This window comes from Podarcis liolepis (assembly GCF_965112155.1).
Source record: "Podarcis liolepis genome assembly, chromosome: 5".
Classification (NCBI taxonomy): domain Eukaryota; kingdom Metazoa; phylum Chordata; class Lepidosauria; order Squamata; family Lacertidae; genus Podarcis; species Podarcis liolepis.
Window position 1 is genome coordinate 36,693,925 of NC_139556.1, and position 20,689 is coordinate 36,714,613.

Below are 20,689 nucleotides of genomic sequence, written 5' to 3' on the forward strand. Positions count from 1 at the left end.
TGCCTCAGCATTAACAGAACATATTTATCATTGTCAGCTTGTGAGCACTGCACATTTTAAATGGAACAAAATTGCTGCTACTGCATGAAGAAGATATATAGGAAGAGCAGAATGGATCCCTTTTTCAGTCTATTTTAGATGTTAATCCCCCCCATCCCAAAACACCTAAACTATGGAGTCTATCAGCCAAAACCACCTGCAATTTGAATTTCCAAAATCATAGAGTGCTGTGATAGTTCTTTGACTTTAATTCTCCCTTTCAGGCATCTTTTTGCCCCCAAAATGTTATTCAGATGACTTAGCATTTCAAAGCACCTTCATTTGTAAATTTAATTAACCTTGTTAATTTATGTATTTGTGTATTCTACCAGTTTCCCTTTTCGTGTTGTCGCACTAAAACTTGGCTGGGCTCCAAGTATGTAATTAAATGGTTAGGACTTGCATTTTGCGTGAAGCTCTTATTTATCTTTTCCCCAACCCCTTTACTGCTGATCTAGAGAAGGTTATTATCACACTTTTTAAAGCTGTCATCAACCTTTATTAGGGACATTCGTTTACGAGGTCAACAACTATGAGCAGTTTTGCAGGGAAATTTCTAAATGATTAAAGGAATATATGAATTGAGAGATTTCCTTTTCAGCAATAAAAATGAAACAAATAGTTGACTTCAGTGCTTTAACACTCTGCAGATCTATTCAAATGGTAAAAATCTGTTCTAATGGTGCGATACAATTATATAGTTAAGCTGTGGGATTTTCTCCCACAATATGTGATGTCCATCAACTTGGATAGCTTTAAAGCAGCCAGTGTGGTGTAGTGTTTTAGAGTGCCTGTGAGAACAGGCATCAAATCACCATTCATCCATTAAGCCAACTGAGTGACTCTGAACCAGTCAACCAAACCTACCTCATAGGGTTGTTGTGGGGGGGGGGTTACATTGTACTGCTTACATTCAGTGCACGAAGGGGGCTGTGTGTCTCTCCCTTCCTGTGTTATCTGCAAGGAAAAGGCGGCGGCTGCTGTTGCTCACACAGTGTGGGGCTCACTAAACCTTGTACACTTGGCCAATATGTAGAAATACCTATCGGAGATCTAAGTAAATGGGATTATGTAATAGTTTTTCAAGAAGCTGGTTATGATAGGAACAAACAGACAGACAAACGTGAACTGAAGAGCCCAGTTTGGAACCAAACTCAACAAGTCGTGTCATACATACAGTCTTCTTACTCAAAGTGGGCTTAGGAGAAAGCCATCTTTATTATTTGAAAAGGAGGACTTATTGGCCAGCTCCTGTGTCAGTCATAAAGCCACCTACCCTTCTCACCAGGCCTGTGAATAATGCTAACAATCATTGTATTAGTTATAGGGCCACCTCCTTTCCCCGTGCTTTGTTGAAGGAGTGTGTGTGTGTGTGTGTGTGTGTGTGTGTGTGTGTGTGTGTGTTTTAAGGGGGGTGTTTTAAAAAAGTGCCTTCCAAGCACATCTGTAATTTGATAATTATACCAGTTGCTTTGAAAATGAAATAAAAAGCAGACATCCTGCATGAAGCATGAGGAGTGTTCAGAAAGAAGCCGTCAGGAATAGATTGATATGCTGTATATATGTCTCAATTCAGGAATAAAGGCAGGTGAAAGCACATCTCGCTGTCAGCAAACAGCCTTTCTATTTTCAAGTACATCAGTATGCAGCCTGATAGATCAGTATTTTTGTAGGTGTCATGTCTCTGTCTGGTTCAGAACTGAAATTAGGGAGGCTCAGAAGTGGAAGAGAAGGGTGAAACTGACTCCCTTCTGCACAATTTTAGAGATAGGTGTACAACAATAGTGGACTGTGTGGTGGGATGGAGGTTCTTGCATGACCTTCCAGCAGATGACCTCCCAGCTGTTTCTGGGAGGGGAAAGGTCAGTGTGGTGCAAATGCACCCGTGGAGCTAATTTGGCCCTTCTGCTCCTGTGTTGGCACCACTCTACCCTCCCTGCTGCCTCACTCACACCCCCCCCCCCGTCACTCTCACTAAGTAGCAGCAACTTTCCTGCCAGGAGGTCAGGGAAGTGTCTCAGGTCCACCACACCGGCACCCGAAGATGCTCTGGAACATCTTGGGTTAAGTGACCTGCTGCTGCTGCTGTTCATGCATTCTATAATGTAGTTTCTGCTTCATCCTGTATCACAGGGTGTCCATATTTCATTCATGATTATTTGATGCCTCACACAGAAAATAATCTCTTTATTTTGACAGCAATTGAAATTGGGTTTCCTGTCATTCAAGCAGCAACCCTAAGGGGAAACAAAAATTTAATTCTAATTTTCAATTGCAGCTCACTGCCATGGATGCCGATGAAGGTTCAAATGGGCGGATCACATATGAAATCCTGGCCGGAGATCCGGGAGACTTTGTGATCAATGATCAAACGGGCCTTATCACTATTGCTCCAGGAATTGAATTGGTGGTAGGACGTTCCTATGCCCTCACTGTCAAAGCATCTGACAGTGCTCCTCTTGCACAGAGAAGGTAATTAATATTATAATTAAATATTTTTCGCCATAGCTGAGAAATTAACCTTTCTGCACTATAATGAGTAGAAGGTGTAAAGGATCAGTCATCAAAGAAACATGAGGCCCGTGATTTGGTTTCTTTAGAAAAGGCACTTCAGTCGGTTGTTTGCTAAGCATCCTATTCAAAAGAAGCCTTTATATCTGAACTGTTGTGGCTCATTCATGAAGTTAGTATATATCCGGCACACAGATATATGCACTGTAATATGTTGATTGGGCATTAGTAGTAGTAGCATTACTAGTAGCAGTAGCATTATTATAGTAAATTCTAGTATGTTAAGTTTGCTCCATCCATATTTGTAGTGTGTGCTTGTTTAAGAAAGTGAGAATGAGAGAAAAGAGGAGAGAAAGCAAAGCAATGAAGGCAAAAGTAGTTGTCTGTTCTGTAAATTGCCAACTATCATGCAAAGGTAGTATCTCCAAATGTCCTGGAATGAAAGGATCGCTGAGCTGGAGGTAACCTTTTATCCAGATGATACAATCTTATAGTGTGCCTCAGCTCAATTTGGAGCACAAATTGCAAGCTGTGCAAACACCGGACAAGCAATGAAATACACTCCATGGAAACCTACATTTGCACTAGCAAAGTCATTCAGTTTCTAATCTCCTACTTGTTAGATCTGGGAAGCGTAGAGTAGAAAGAGACGATTTTCTCATACCAACTTGGCAGAAGCAAAACAAAACAAAGGTTGATTTTAACTCACAGAACACTTCAGGTTTGATTAGAATAGCTGAGGGGCCTTAAGCCTGATTTGCATGTCATAATTTGCAGGTGTTTCCCCACCTTAAATGTGACAGTGTATGTACCTGAGGGGAGACATTACACATAACCGGGCAATGTGTGTATTTTAAGTGAGGTCAGATCCATTTTGAAATTAAATGAGATTTCGTTGTCAGCCCAATCCATTCTGGAATGTGTATTACATGTTTCTGGGAATGTATATGCCAAGGTTACCACTGTGTTGGCAAAAAGATATAAATTGCCCACATCTTAGCACCACAAAAGTTCAGAAAAGCAAAGCTGGAGAAATAAATAGAGACCAGTTAAGGAAGTTTGGCCACTCAGTTGTAAGACAAATAAAAATAAAACACAACAGACTAAAACAGATACTCCTAAACCTTTCCATGCCCTATTTGGTTGACACTTCGCTCCCGCCCTTCACTTCTCCATGCAGTGCGAGAGGCAGGAGAGAGACTTTCTCTCCTCCTGGTTTGAATGTTACCTTTCATATTTAGGGAGAAGGATGGGAAGAACCAGGTGAGACAAAGAACCATTCTAAATAACATCAGGCATAGAGGTGAAATATCACCAAAATAGCCCCTAAGTGGGCAAAACCAAACTATTCACCCTATGGAGAACGTCTTCACTCCTTAATTGCAACTGTAGGGATGTTTGGTCATTAGTCCTGTATGGCTTATGGGTGGAGGCAGGAGCAGGACTGTGGATGTCACCACCTTCAACAGCCACCAGAAAGGAGAGCCAAGATACGTAAGCCATTGACCTGATTGGGTGGAGAACTGAGGCACGTGCAAGTATATATACATAGGCTATCCTTTCTGATGGTCCACTGAATGTGTTAACGTTGGTGGCAGAGCCGGTGGACATAGGGAATGGGACTCACAAGTGCAGGCCCATTTCCCCGTCCATGTGTTTAGTATACAGTATTTGCTAAAAGCTATCATCTGTTCAGACCTACAGTTGCATTTAAATGTGAAGAACTCTGCATTATCATTGGAAAATTGTGGTGTATAGGCTCAAAATCCACAGGCATTTAAACTTTTAACTCTTAGCTTATTTTGATGTTGTTGTTGCTGCTGCTGTTCCCAGTCATTTAATATTGTTGCCATCACATTTTCTAATGTATCATTGCAAATGCAAGGGCCAGAAGATTTAAATGAAAGTCATTGCCCTCCGGGTTCTATAATAAATTCATAGACTATGACAAATTCACTGAGTGTGGTACACACGTCCTTCAGGCTTTACTTTTTCCATCCCTGCATTTATAAGACTATACTTTATCTGTTTTGTTTTTTGTTGATGCCATTTAAGAAGCAAATTTCAATATTCAGCACAGCACTCTAAGGCATTGTGTCACCCATACTATTCTTTTCTAGCCTTAAGAAAATATTCATGGTTTTCTTTAAAAACAAAACAAAAGTGTTTCCACCAAGTTGGTCAGATGAAAGGAATTTTCAAGTCACCTTTTTTCTCCCTATCACTCCAGAGATCTAAATAGCCTATTTATTTATGCATAATTAATAGCTTCTTAATCCTTTAGATCTATAGGGACGTGGATGGCGCTGTGGGTTAAACCACAGATCCTAGGATTTGCCGATCAGAAGGTCAGCAGTTCAAATCCCCGTGACGGGGTGAGCTCCCGTTGCTTGGTCCCTGCTCCTGCCCACCTAGCAGTTTGAAAGCATGTCAAAGTGCAAATAGCTAAATAGGTACCGCTCCAGTGGGAAGGTAAACAGCGTTTCCGTGCACTGCTCTGGTTCGCAAGAAGCGGCTTAGTCATGCTGGCCACATGACCTGGAAGCTGTACGCAGGCTCCCTCGGCCAATAAAGTGAGATGAGCGCCGCAACCCCAGAGTCGGTTATGACTGGACCTAATGGTCAGGGGTCCCTTTACCTTTTTAATCCTTTAGATCAGTTAGATGTTTATTCACCCCACCCAAAAGAAAAAAGGAAAGAAAAACCATGAAGTGAAATCAACTAAAGTGACCAGTATAAAAAGGAAATAATTTTTGAATATTCTTTATAATGATTATGATTAAAATTATTTTTAGCCTTCCTTTTTCCTAGTCCACGACTCAAGGTAGCTTACACAGATAAAGCAGAGCAAGCTAAAAACATAGAAAATACAATAATTAAAATGTAATTAAACACTAATCTTTCTGCCCTGTTAACACCGTGTGTCAGATGCATCAGATGCAAAGAATTGCAGGGATGTAACCCAAAGGTTCAGAAGAAATGTTGAGTGCTTATTACCAAAGTGTGCAGTGTGGTGTAAAAAAAATTCCAATAATAATAATCATAATAATAAAGATTTTGACTGGGTTTTGTTTGTTCCATTGTCTTTGCAGGAGCTCCATCACTACTGTTTACATTGAGGTTCTTCCTCCAAATAATCAGAGCCCACCCCGCTTTCCCCAGCAGATGTACAGTCTTGAACTTAGTGAGGCCATGAGAATTGGTGCCATTTTGCTTAATTTGCAGGTACAGAATGCTTCAATGTAAGCATTTACAGAACTCTTTCTGCTTATGGATGTGATGGTCTTGATCCTAGCTACTTTTGCTGTTTTCAGGGTCTGTTCTGGACAAATATTACTTTATAGCACGGGGCGGGGGGGGGGCGTAGTAAATCTGTGGCCCTACAGGTGATGGTCTTCAACTCCCATCAGCCCCAGACAATGCAGCTAATGGTTAGGGTTGATGGGAGTTGTACTCCAACAATGGCTGCAGGGTCACAAGTTCTCCATCATTGCTTTATAACATGGGTTTCCCAAACTTGGGTCTCCAGTTGTTTTTGGACTATGATTCCCATCACTCCTAGCTAGCAGGACCAGTGGTCAGGAATGATGGGAATTATAGTCCAAAAACAGCTGGAGACCCAGTTTGGGACCCTGCTCTATAGTATGGGTTTTCTGCTGCCATTTAACCCTTTCCTTATTGGTTTGCCTGCTGAGAAACCTCTATATGTACATCTCAGACACTTCTGAGGTGCATGTTCACTTCATGTAAAGTGTTGGTTGGGCTTCTTGGATCTCATTGTTGCCCATCATGGATTTGAAAGTGTCTCCTGAAACACAGCCAGTCTCCTTTGGCTCCATTTTGTAGCAGACAACAGCGATGGACTAGTGGACTTTTAGAGTAGTTTGCCCATCATTCTAGATGTTTTTTCATTGAGGAATCCTTGCTAAACTTCTGAAAATTGTTGCTCTAATTTGTCTTCAATGAAATTCATTCATTCAACATAGCAGCTTTTGTCATACAGATGTTTAGGATCTTCATTTGCAGCTGTTTAAAGGTGTGAAATGTTAATACGTATGCAATAGTAGATAATGTTACACAGTGTTTTTAAGCTTCCTGCTCCATAAAAGTAATACGTATGAGGTGTACATTTATAATTTTACAGAGATTTGACACCTGAAATTAAAAAATAAGTTTGGACGTTTGGGGGTTGAGGAGAACCACTGTGTTCTTATTTATTTGTTGTTGTTTTTAAACAACTGTGGAACCAAAACATTTCTTTTTTATACTTAGAAATACAGCCAAAGTTAAGCACTGCTCTATCCCATTGATTTAAATGGGTGATAGTTAAGCACATGCTTAACTTCAGAACTGGATTGTGTATTATATTCTTAAATCAGATACAGCTTCCTCTGCCCTGAGGAATCCCACAGTGAAGGCTCAGTTGTGCTGAAAAACAGTCCCCCAGTATCACCTGCTGAAAATGACCATCCAAATAGGACTGGAACTACTGCAAAGCAGTGCTGCCCCCCCCCCTTCAGATAGCCTCTCCAAGAGGGTATAGTGGTTGATGGTACTGAAAGATGCTGAGAGGTCAGGGAAGATTAACAGGGACGTATTGCCCTGTCTCTCTCCCAGCAGAGGTAATTATATAAGGCAACCAGGGATTTTTCTGTGCCAAAGTCAGGCCAAAACCCTAATTGAAATGGATCTAGAAAATCAGTCTTCAATACCACCTGGATCTGTTTTATTAATGTTATTGTCTAATAATCTCTTCATTCTTTTCAAACTGATTATTGTCCAGTATAATTTTTAATACTGCATATTTTAAGAAGGGCACAAATAGGTGCAATTTTTAAATGGAGCTATCATATTTGTTTTAAGGAATGCAGTATTAAATAATCCCTACTGAGTTATTTTGAAAATTAGCTGGAGAATTTACTGCCCGCCGAAAACCTCTTTATTACCTCTCGTTCTGTCAGTCATTGTTGATTAAAGCTTAAGTATGCAAATACTCTAATTTCCTGAAATTCCAATAAGCAATTACCATGCTTATGAGAGCACACTCTCCATGAAGCAAAATGCAGACACTCTCTAGAGGGGGACAAACACATGCAATCAGTTGATCTAGAGTTAAAGCTGTCAAATGTTTAATTGTTATGAATGAGTTGATTAGCATTTAAAATGTGTTGCCCATCACTACTCAGGATTTGTTCTTTGTTTTTGTTTTTTAAAAAATTCCTAATAAAAAAAAGAAGCCATTGCAATCTGTAACATGTCACTTTTTCTCTGTTGTTCTTCTGAAGGCAACTGATCGAGAGGGTGACCCCATAACATACGTCATACAGAATGGAGATCCTCAGCAAGTATTTAACCTTTCTCGAACGTAAGTAGAATAACCCTTATGGCTGAATTTTCAACTTCCCAGCCCAAATGAATATGCAGATTGTGTGCAAATAACACAGCTTCTAATCGGAGGTATTCAGCTGTTTGAAGTTGAGCTCTCAGACACTAATGGGAGCTCTGTGAATGGTACTGAACTTTGAAATTGTACACCCGAGACCATTTATTTATTTTAAATGTTTGACTAGGTAAAACCCACTGAGATGGAAACTTCCATTATATGAGTGACCTGGGATTAATTAGAAGCCTTTAGACTTGCCAGGTTTCTCCTAATGACAGTGACTTTTTTTTTTTTTACTTACCATTTCTTGTCTGGAAAAATGAAATGTACTGTAATGAAAAGGAAGACCTTTTGGGCCCATTGTCTGAATTCAGCACCAGACATTCCAGACATTACTAACTGAGAAAGCTTTTAGCATTCTTCCTAAATGGATGCCACCTTAATTAGTGAAAAGAAAAGCCCTGGAACACTGAAAGCATATGTACCAGAAATAGTGAAAACCTTTCCTTTAAGGGCCTGTCATTTGCAAAGCTATTATTTGCTTTAATATTAATTGCAGTAAATGGAGAAAGAAGGATATATCGAGGGAAGGTTTCCCCCTCTCAGAAATTAGGAAAAGAGCAAGCAAGAGTCTTATCATTATGTTCTCAAAACTCATGTACTAAGACATTTGTTCACCAGTGTGAATGCGGGTATAAGCAACATTCTAAAAACAGAGGGTGCTGCAATAATCTAGGAACTTTTCCACTCGTCAGGTTGATGGTATGCTTCTGCCACTGCAGATTATTATCCTGAACCTGTTTTCTGTTATTTCTATGCAATTTACTTTCCATTGTAGGGGAAAATATATATACATTTTGGGGTCTGGCTGTGGAAACTGTTGCACCTGGTAGCTGGAGGTTTGCAAATGCATAAACCATCAAAAGTTGAGGGCAGCATCTACTTTTGAATGAGACTGGGCTGAAAATGCCTCTCACTTAACTGGCAAAAAGATTTCTTCGAGAGATAAAGGAGCTGCTCTAAGCAGTAGCATCCTGACAGCATTTCTCATTGACAAAATAGTCCAGTAGGAATTACCCAGGGGTATTTTGTTTTTGACTTCCTTTACAAAAGGAAAGATGTCTGCCTCCATGGCCAGCTTATTTTTTTTACTAGATATTTTAAAAATGAGTGACTGTAGCTTTCTGTCTTATATCTATCATGGGAAACTCTTTCCCTGAAAAACGCTAGAAATTTCTCTCTCTGCAACTTCAGAAAATTTAACCAAAATGCCACCCCCTCTCCACCCCTCTATCAAAATGTCTGAGCCAACTAACTTCCAGCTAGCACTACTTTATAATATGCTTTTCTGTGTGCACTCATTAAAAGTTACAAAAGGCATTCATATTTCCAGGTTATTCCAATGAAAGTAATGGGCAATATTTGCATTTGAATACATACAGTAGTTATTCATGCAGTCCGTAGAAGCAAGTATAGCAGAGATGCTCTACAGAGCATCCATGTTCAGAACATGCAGTATAATATTTTGACAGGTACTCTCTAGTGAGCTGTAAGAAAACAGAAGTACTCCATTTCTGATATGAACCAACATAACTACTTAATCCATTTTATTTATTTAACAAAATCTCTAAACAACTTGATTGTAATGAAACCTCTAAGTGTTTTGTTTATATTTTACATGAAATAATTTTAATGCCAATCAAAACAAGTCATTAAAAACTTTAAAGAAATCAGTAAGGCAGTAAGGCATGAAGGGGCTTGACTGAACAAAAATGTTTGAAGCAGGTGCTGAAAAGCTACCAGAGAAGTGGCAGGGCTAACATCAGGAACAGGAGCCAAACATCTAGGTCTTCCCTGATATCATGCTCAGCCCCTCCGTTCCAGCTGCACCTTCGCCTGCCCACTACCACTGATATTGGGGGCACATATTCACAACTTCCTGCTTCCTTGCCTACCTAGGCACACTGTAGCACCATCATATGCCATCACTACATGCAATTGGGAAATTAAGTTCATGGATGATATACTAAGGCCTAGAAGTAGGAGCATCGTGCACTGTCAGGCCAAAGGTAATAACCACTATAACACTCTGTTTCCTCTGTCTCCCTCAGAAGAAACCCTACCAAACCAAACTTTGCGAGAGCGCAATCTTTTACCTTGGATAAGGGTCACAGGCCTGTCTGTCACCCACAGTACCTGGCCTATGCGGTGGGGCAAGGGGAAATCATCAGTCAATATATGGGACCCCCTTGATGTGGCCATTTCAAGGATGACCTATGGCAGAGTCTATACTGAGGCAGGCTCTGGAGGCACACTCAGACCCCAGCTCTATCTACTCAGCCAGGAATCAAACAATACCCCACACTGCAATCAGCACCTTACCTGCAGGCAGGTATCTTACAGGACAAAACAAAAACAAAAACCCACCCATTCTTATTGGCTAGGAAAAGCAGACCAGGTAGGGGTAGAATAGTACCGAGCAGCCCTTCCCTGATTAGTCCTCCTGTAGGTCTAATATTGTAACTCTGGTACAGTGGTACCTCAGTTTACGAACTTAATCCATTCCGGAAATCTGTTCTTAAACCAAAACCATTCTTAAACCGAGGCACGCTTTCCCTAATGAGGCCTCCCACCACCAGTGCCCTTCCACCGTTCAGATTCCATTCTTAGACCGAGGTAAAGTTGTCAAATGAAGACACTTATTTCTGGTTTTGTGGAGTTTGTAAACCAAATCATTCATAAACCGGACTGTTCTTAAACTGAGGTACCACTGTATTACTGATTAATTAACTAGCACCTAATTAACAGCAAAAAAATAGAAATAAAATATAAACACAGCACTGCTCTTCTCATTTCAAGGGTTTCTTCTGATTTCAGAATAAAAGAGTTTTTAAATGCCCTGTTGGTAATCTAGGGCCAGTGCTCCCTTTAGGAGATGGCAGCTGTTGAGTGGTATTGTCAGAAGAGCCAGGTCATATTGTAGGAGCCCAAATGGCATCTCCGTTGCACTTTGATGCTCCTGGGACAGAAGGGCAGGTCTATGTTATGTATGCAAGCTTTTAGAATTGGAAGAAATTTGGTGGTGAAATGGTGCTGCAGCATATACATGCCTTAGAACTGACTGATGTGGAGCAGTTTGTCTCTGCTTCCATTGAACTCAGATGATCCTAGGATAATGGGAGCCATTGAATACAAAACAGGAATGGAGAAAAACAAAATACTTAATTCTAGTATTTGGATGCCACAACTGATCACTTCTCAAATGATCAAGCAGATCAGAGAGGCTTGAAATACAATCCCATGTCCAGGGGCGTCCTTTAAAAGCTAAAATGAAGTTGGAAGTAACTGGACATGCTCTCCACCTCCAAAGGCCATTCTGGCATGGCACATCAGTGTCAGATAGCTCTTAAAGAACCAATTACGGTTTTCCCATGCTGTGCCAGTTTCTCATATCTTCTGCAGATAGGGGTTGAGCAAAATGAAAATATGGGAATAGGGAAACCCTTTCTCCACGTATAGCACCATGTGGAAATGTTTGCTAGCCAGTAATACAAATAACTCAGTATGTAGCTGCACAGAGAAAGTGGATTGTTCACATCCATTGTCTGCTGTGAATCTTTTGCCTGAAGACTTGGTCATGAATTCAGATTTCTATTGTGACTGGTTGTGTGTGAAAGCCACAATTGTTTTGCTGCTTATATTGCCAAATTAGGTAAGCTATAAGGAAAGAATATAGTTTACTCAAAATGGTATAATAAAGATGTCCCTGAATTGAGAGTTCTGATCTTCTGCATCAGCAGAAGTTAATGAAAAAAACATACTTGCCTTGTAACATCCTCCGTGAGAATAGTTTTGGTCTATTCCTAGCACTTAGCGGTTTGTGGTTTGTTTTATTTTTTAATGTGAAAACAAACTAGAAAGCACTTGTCTGCAGTTTTTACAGAGGAAAACTTGGATGTTTTTTTTTAAAAAATCGCTTTTTGCTTTGCTTTGGATCACAATGAGAAGTATTCACTAATGCAACCAACCCAACGGCATATAAATATATATAGTGCTTGTCAATTTTTAGGAGCCATATTTTTATGTAACATACATGTTTGTTTTATTGCTAGATCTGGACTTCTAGCCTTAGGAAAGCCTTTAGACAGAGAAAGCACCGATCGCTACATTTTGATTGTTACAGCCTCGGATGGCCGACCAGATGGGGTAAGTTTCTTGTAGAAATATAAAAACAAGTTTCTGAGACCTAGACAACAGGGCACTGAGAGCAGCACAGCCAAAACAGGGCAAGTCTTTGTTAAACTGTCTGTAACCCTCAGTAATTCCCCTTTATGTTGGGAGGTTTTGTGCGAATGCCTCCAATGTGCTGTTTTGGAAATAGAGCTGCAACTGAAATGATTTGTGTCACATCTCTGACCTCCCATTGTTTTTTTTTTTTTATGGCCAGTACAGACACTGCACACTGCGAGGGACATCCCATGGGGGACATCTTATGGCTGTTCCAGCTCCCTGGGGCCAGGACACTGCCCAAGTCTCTCACATATCATTTTTGAACATTTTCCTTTGCACTCGTAACCTGAGATACTTGTTGTGCCATATAAAAACATTTTACCAGAATCTCTACAGAGACTTTGCACATGGCAGATATAGTTGGTTCAATTTCCCCCCTAGCACTGGGGAAATCATTTTGAAAATGTTGTGTGACAAATCATAAGGAAAACTATATCAGATGTTTTCTTCCACTAGCTATGGTATAGAGAACATTTTTTTACAAATTAGGTTAGCTCTTGAGATGTTAGGAGGTTTTGCTTTCTTACATTATTTGTTATCAATGATGATGTAATTGACTGCTAGTGACAAGTGATATTTCTTAATACTAAAAGGTAATCTTCCATTTACTGCCTAATACTACATTTCTCTTAAATGCTGTCAACATATCCTGGATAGTAGTCTTTCTTTGGATCATGGTTCCACTTCTTCCACCTGAAATGTGCTTGTAGTTCATACTTGCTACTGTAAATGAAGCATCATTTTGGGGAATTGAACTGTTGCTTATAATGTAAGATTTCAGTAGTGTTTATAGTGCTAAAATTAAATAATGAAAGCATTTATGAGCAATGAGTTGCTAGTAAACCGATACTATTCTCTTAACAGTGAAATTCATGTGCTGTGTTTAGATACAAGTGTCCATAAGGAGGCAAGCTTAGAGAGGAATTATATATTATGAATGACAGAGGACTGCCACAAAAAAATGGCAATGTTGTGTCTTGTTCTCCTCTTGAAAATCAAGGGATACTCAATACATGATATTATGTTTCCCTATCTCACAAAGCTGCAGCCAGTGGGGTGGACCCAGGGAGGATTACAGCATGATAATGTCACACAGTGCTGCTGTTTTGAAAGTACGCTTGTGTCTGCCATAACATTTCGTTCTGCGCTTTGGAGACTACAGGTTGGCTCACATGCGTAATATTGCAAAGGTTCTATGCCACCCCCAATCTCTGCCGAGAAGCAGCAAGATTCCAGGGGAGTTCTGTGCACTCACTCAGGGTCATGCTTCTGTAGGGAATTAAGATGTGGCAGAGACTGTCCCTCAAGGGAGGGAATGCAGAGTTTACAGCATTCACAATTCAAGGGGGTCTTGTTTCCCCAGCAGTGCAGCACTGGCTTTCCAAGGCATCTCTGTGCCTCTGTCCCAGCCTGCCAAGATGGTTTTCTGACCTTCAGCCCCCACATGGAGTTCTACCTATTCCCTATTACTCCTTCTACCTATACCCTGTTACTGAATGCAATTGTGAGAAAATGTGAAAGCTCTTTCCATGCTGTAAGATCTGTGATGTCTTATCACACGTTGAATTCATCACTTGGTAAAGGATGCCTGGGCAACCAGCCTTGGGCAAAACTTCCTGGCTGACAAATGGCACAATCCTTTACCTAAACCTTTCATCCTTAGCTTTGAAATGTTTTTTTTTTTTCTCCACTGGCTCTACGATATAGTCTGGGGGTCCCAATCTACCAAATCCCTCTTCTGTGCCTGTCTGTGGAAAGCCCATAAGGAAGATTATTTTGATGTCTTTTTTTTCCTATCTTTGGGAAGATACTCCCCAGGGTGGGAGTGGGGATTGGAACACCAAACAACTCAAGTAAGGATTTTGTCAAGTAAGCAATGAGCAACAGGCTACATTCTGTCCTGTTGTTCGTTCAACTTTCCTGCAAAGTCCATGTAGATTTCACATTTTTATTTCATTATTTTCTTGTGGATATTCTTGCGGAAAGGAAAATGCTACATGAGAAAAACAAAAATAAACATATCATACAGTATATGCATCTTCCATCTAAGGACTTTGCATGCCTTCTCTGTTTAGTGCACAGTTTTCTCTAATGAAGATATAACTCAAGGGGTGGGGGGAGGAATCTGTCCAAGGTGCAACCTTCCGTATATTAGCACTTGGATTTTAGTACTTTTACCTTTATTTCATTTTAAACAGAATGTTTGGTGAGCAGGAAAAAAATTGCAAATTTCTAAGACTTGCAGTTGCATTTATAGGAGCATCAGCAAGACTGTAATGAGGTACAGAATGGGAGCTCCTGCTTCAGTTGCTTCATCTTGGCTAGTTAACTGTCACTGTGGTTACACCTTTTCATGGGAAAGGTCACATTTGCATCTTTGCTTCTAATTACTGCACTCTATTTTCAGCCTGTAGCTCCAATACATAAAGTAAAAGAGGAATGTATTGAGCTTTCCATCAGTAGGATGTAGCATCCAAGTGTGCAAATTCAGGATATTCCCTTTCTTGAACCCCCTGGAATCTCATATCACTTGGAGATTGGGGTAATGGTATAGTAGGATTGTCTGTTGTTGTTGTTGTTTAGTTGTTTAGTCATTTAGTCGTGTCTGATTCTTTGTGACCCCATGGACCAGAGCACTCCAAGCACTCCTGTTTTCCACTGCCTCCCGCAGTTTCGCCAAATTCATGTTGGTAGTTTCAAGAACATTGTCCAACCATCTCGTCCTCTGTCATCCCCTTCTCCTTGTGCCCTCCATCTTTCCCAACATCAGGGTCTTTTCCAGGGAGTATTCTCTTCTCGTGAGGTGGCCAAAGTATTGGAGCCTCAGCTTCAGGATCTGTCTTCCCAGTGAGCACTCAGGGCTGATTTCCGTCAGAATGGATAGGTTTGATCTTCTTGCAGTCCATGGGACTCTCAAGAGTCTCCGCCAGCACCATAATTCAAAAGCATCAATTCTTTGGTGATCAGCCTTTCTTATAGTGCAGCTCTCACTTCCATACATCACTACCGGGAAAACCATAGCTTTAACTATACAAACCTTTGTCGGCAAGGTGATGTCTCTGCTTTTTAAGATGCTGTCTAGGTTTGTCATCACTTTTCTACCAAGAAGCAGGCGTTTTTTAATCAGCTAGTGGCTCTGAAAGGGAATGCAGATCCCCATCGTTACTTCAAAAGATGATCCAGTTCATTCAGTGGGGTCCAAATGAGCACTGTGGTGCAGATGTAGATACACATCCAAGTGTGCATGTTTGGAAACCTTATGCATGGCAGATCTTCCTTGCTTGATCAGGGTATCATTTATACAAGGCTATCGGTGTATGTAGACAAAGGTGCTGTATATTCATAGTTTCTTTTATACTCTCATAGCTGAACATTTAAGGCTTTACCTAAAATTTCCCCTCCCAGTTTTCAGGTAATTTCTTTTCTGTGACTCAGACTCTATTTAAATCCATACATTTTACATTTCAATAGCAGTAGCACATTGCAAAAGCATCCTGTTTATTGTCTTCTTCCCTTGGGGGGGGGGGGAAGCTCATGTTCATCCAGTTGCTCTGTTACTGGGATATTTTACTTGCACATGCACAATTACAGCCTTTGTTGAACTTTTAAATGACGACATAATTTATCCACAAAACAGTTTTTGAGTCTTGTCTTCTGCCACTGCAGTTGGGTAGGAGAGCCGGAGGGGAAATCTCATCTGGCAACCAACACGCCCCTTTGGTTTCAGATAGTACACGGGTAGACAGGTCTAAAAAGCCTGGGACACATCCGACAACCAATGTACCCCTTTGATACTGTCAAAAATAATCTACAGTGCACACTTTGGATGTGTGTGTGTGTGTGTGTGTGTGTGTGTGTATAAATGCATCATCTCTCCTACCCTACTAACGCAGTACCTTCTAAGTATCACCAGGTATAATGTAATTGTGATAATCCAACTCTGTAGCATTCATTTTTATAATGGTTTTAGATAGTTTAGTGTTTTGTATGGTTTCTAATTTGCTTATATTCTTATGGATGTTACCCTTATGGTGAATGGTGGAATACAAATTTCAATAATGAGCACTAAGTATCCTCCTGTAAGGTAAAAACATCTGCTTCATAATTTTATTTCCTTTTTCTTGCAGACATCAACTGCTACAGTGAATGTGGTTGTAACAGATGTAAATGACAATGGGCCAGTCTTTGACCCTTTTCTGCCTAAGAACCTTACAGTACTAGAAGAGGAAGCCAATGCATTTGTTGGTCAAGTGAGGGTAAGTCTGTTGCTAGCAAAGGTGAACATACTGATTTGAAATTGTCTCTAAATGAATTAAAGCTGCCAGGTTGTCCAGTGGATGGCACCAATTTATGAAGTTGGTTTTAACCACATTTTTGGTAAAAAAATGAACTTGAACATATCTCAGTAGATATAATTTGCTAATGACCCCTCCCTGCCTCCCAACCCACCATGAGGCAAAATCTATGCATGAACTGTTGGGAATGTGAAATGGAGTGTTGCAAAAGGGACACATGGATACTAAACCCTTCCTGTCCACAGCTTTCCTTGGTATGTGGGCAACTGTTCCCCATGAAACCAACTTCAAACCTCTCCTGTATTGCTCTCATAGTACTTGGGTGGAAATGAAATATGTTACCCATATTTACAAACTTCCCTCTAAAATTCTTTTCTGGCCCACATTGTGATTAAGGCTGCAGTCCTAAACACTAAAGTGTAAGCCCTACTCAATGTAGTGGGATTTCCTTTGGAGTAAACATGTGATGTTAGAACCACTTCACTTTTTGCAGAAAAATAGGAGGTACCCGTTTGATGACATCTAAAATGGAGCTTTCGTTTCTCATCTGTGGAGAGATGCTTTCCACAAATGTGCAAATCCAATTTTGGAATATTAAGTAAGACATGTGAAAACAGTGTTCATAAAATATTCCAGAACAAAATTTGAAGTGAGCCTACAGTGTTTGAAACTGGGATAAAATTGTGGCTGGTGGATTTTTTTACATTCTATAGGATATAGTCATGTCATTTTAGAGTAGCAATAAACATCTTTTTCAATCTGTTTTGTGTTCTGTCAGGATGCTGCCAGTGTGTCATTTCAAACAACAAAATGCAACTTATTCCTTAGCTTGAGTAGCAGAATAGAATATATCAGTCCTCCAACACATCTACATCTTCTGTGTCATTGTAATTTTTAAATCATGCAAAGTGCTGTCTTCACTGAAGCCAGAATTATCATCTAGTAGTAAATATGGAAATAACAAGAAAAGTGTTGGCAAAACTTAACTCTTCTCTCTTCTCTTTCTTTCTTTCTTTCTTTCTTTCTTTCTTTCAAGAAGCTTTAGAGTGGTTTGTTTCCCTCCCAGTTTAATTGAGCTGTACACTTAGCTGTGCACAAAGAAAAGATAAATAACAATGCAAATAAAAAACTGCCTTAATTAGAAAATGTTGGTTGCAATTTGAGTTTGACTCCTTCAGTTGCTTTGTAGATCTAACAAGCAAGGAGTAGCCATCATGATTTGTAACTCATGTAGCATGAAAAGCTTTAACATTGTCAAAAGGAACTGACGTCTATAGTCTTATTGAGAATTGGGTCCTCACCCACCCCAACCTCTACATGTCCAAGTGTTCTGTTGCAGACAGCTGAATATGCATAAGCTCCCCAGTGCAAGATATGTCTCTTCCATGAAGGGATCTGTCCATACAGAAGACTATGCATGTTTGTATTTACATCCACAGGTTTTATGCAAGCAGGACACTTGAAGGTAGAGTAGTGATGAATTACCCTTTAATTAGTATTCAGTTCTCTGCAGGGCACGAGACTTTAATGGCTGGTTCTATTAAAGAAAATTAAGAAAAAGGAACAAAAAGAATGCAGTAATTAAAACCCGCATGAATGGGGGCATAAATTATTAATTCCCCACTAATTGTTCAAATGAACTGAGCAGTTAAATGGAAATACATCATTTATCCGCTACTCATGCTGAACAGGAAACAATAAAGGGAACGGCAAGGAGGAAGCTTTTAATTAAAGGCATAGTAGTCTTTTGTTCAGGAGCCTCAGCAGAGCTTTGCCAGTGCACACCTGACAGTTTAAAACAACAACAACAGCACACCACAAATCAGTCTGAAGAAACACATGACAACTCAGAAAACTGGAATGGAACTATTGTTAGCAGAGTGTTAAACATATCTTTCCCACCTGAATATGGATATCCTTGCTTGAGTTTTCTTTTGAACATGCTGCTGAAACCGAAACAAGAGAATTTTCGACTGCATAGTTCCTTGGAAACTCCAAGCTACATCAATAAACCTCATTGCATATTCAGAGCCAATAGAATGTGTTAATATCCTATGAAGTAAAAGAGCTCACAGCTGGTATCCTTGTAGGTGGTGGCATAGGAAAAACCCCTGCTGGGAATGGGGGAAGGCAAAGAAGATTAAAAGAAGAAAAACTAAAAAGGACAAGTCTCAAAGTGTTGTGGATGCATTTCATATCCTTTAAACTCCACACAGTACTTACTTGACTGTGGAAATTGGAGTTGTACCAGATTCCCCACTGTTCTTTTAATTTTATCATTGGGATCCCCCAAAGTCAATTTTTGAATGCAATTCCTTTTCTTCTTTTTAGAAGGCCACTGTGAAGCAGAAAGATTTGAGAGTTCAAATGCATGAAGCTGACAGTGAAGTTCAACCATATCAAACCACTTTTCTTATAGCTATTGACTTATCTTCTGTAGAACATTTAAATATTTTGATCAAAAATTATATCCGAGATGTCTTGTGAGATCATATTTTAATATTTACAACTAATCCATTTTTAAGAAACATGAGTGTGGATCACACAATTCCCTGGGTTCTAAGCAACCATTTATATTGCTGGTGGGAAAGGGGGCATATTGATGCTGGAGAGGCCCAGTACATTTCAAAACTAGGTTGAATTTAAGATTCTTAGGACTGGAAATAAGAAATACTATTATTTCAGTTCCAGTTCCAGTTTACAGAGCTGTTTATTCTCAATCACGTTAACAATTTATCCTAAGTCCATTCAGTAACAGCAGTGACTAGGCTGTGACCCACAAGTCTCTGCTCTCAGTCTTGATGAGACCTTCTCTGAAGACAGGAGGGGAGGATCCTGTGGTGAGCATTTGTGTGGGACCTGATACCCCTGTGCCAAAACCAGAGCTGCTTCCCCAGAAAATGCCTTGCCCAAAGGAAGGGGCCACAATACTGGGCTTCCTTACTTCCTGGTGGTGGTTTCCTATCTCAGCTCTGGACCATTCCCATCATCACGGAGACGAGGTAATGTGGCAATGGCTGGTCTGGGCTGATGCTTCATCTCCTTCTTCTTGGTCCTATTATTTATTATTTGAATATGCATGATCTATTTTATGCTAACATTGTGTGGCTCTGTCTGTCTTCTTTGGCCATATCCCACTGGGTAGCATTTCATCTTCAGGTTAAATAATCTAAAACTAACGCTACTGGTCCCACCACCCTCCTTTGAGTCAAAGAACTCCAATATTTAAACCCAGATTCCTTTTTGTTTCTGATTGTGACCATGTCTACATCAGTACAAGCAAGAACAGAAAGAAAAGATAGTCGCCAACAGAATAATACAAGAAAATCTGTGGCTCATAATGTCTAAAAATTAGAATGATTGGAAATTGACCAGACTCCTCTATCTTCTTCCAGTTCACGATCCTTTCCTATTGTGATGTGAGAGAAATGACCACAATCCTCTCCATTCTTTATTCTGTATTGGGAGGGGAGAACCTTTGCTCAAATGCCAGATCCCCTTGTGGCTCACCTTCTGGAGACCACATGCCAGCAGTGATGGGACTAACACAAAGTAGATAGGACTGTGCACTTCTCTCACACATGCATATACACACACTTTTCATACATTCTCTCTCTGTTTTCAAGTCTAATTGCTAGATATGGGTATGATCTTCATGGAGACACTCTTTTGTTTCCAGCTGCAATCCACAAAGATACTCCCCGCCCCCCATTGTGACAATTAGGCTTAAAAACAGTACACCATTAAGGCTGGTAGGAGCTTTTCTTTCCCCAAGACTAAGTACTGCATGGGGAGTGATTTTTGGTGGTGGCACCTGCAGTGCATGGGAGACCCAACCCTTCTCTTTTCAGCTGTGATCCCTTCCAGGAAAATGACACCCCACGGTTAATGGGAGCTTCCAGTTACAGCCAATTGAAGGCTTCCCTCACCATCTTGATTGCTGCCTGGGGAAATTTGGAATGTGTGTGCTGTGGATGGCTAACCACTGTGGCAATTAAGCTTTAGAAACTTCCACTGGCACCAGTGTAAGCTGCTTCAATTTTATTTTTAATCAATCCTGTTTGCTGTGTGGAGTGGGTGGGACAAAGTGGGGAGATGCTGTGGCCAGCATTCAGCCCATTGGCTGAGAATTCCCAACCACTTTCCATACAGTAACCTTGGGAAATCTACC

General features: G+C 40.3%; 1 protein-coding gene across 26 annotated transcripts in view; it reads left to right on the plus strand.

Annotated features, from left to right (window-relative positions):
- The window catches only part of PCDH15 (protocadherin related 15), a 623,360-nt gene that overhangs the window by 474,731 nt on the left and 127,940 nt on the right, over positions 1–20,689 (plus strand). For all 26 annotated transcript variants that reach the window (XM_083503000.1, XM_083503013.1, XM_083503006.1 and 23 more), the window contains 5 exons: positions 2,318–2,511; positions 5,643–5,775; positions 7,836–7,915; positions 12,046–12,139; positions 16,351–16,479. In XM_083503000.1, the coding sequence (XP_083359126.1) occupies positions 2,318–2,511; positions 5,643–5,775; positions 7,836–7,915; positions 12,046–12,139; positions 16,351–16,479 (630 nt within the window). The remainder of the gene's footprint in view (positions 1–2,317; positions 2,512–5,642; positions 5,776–7,835; positions 7,916–12,045; positions 12,140–16,350; positions 16,480–20,689) is intronic.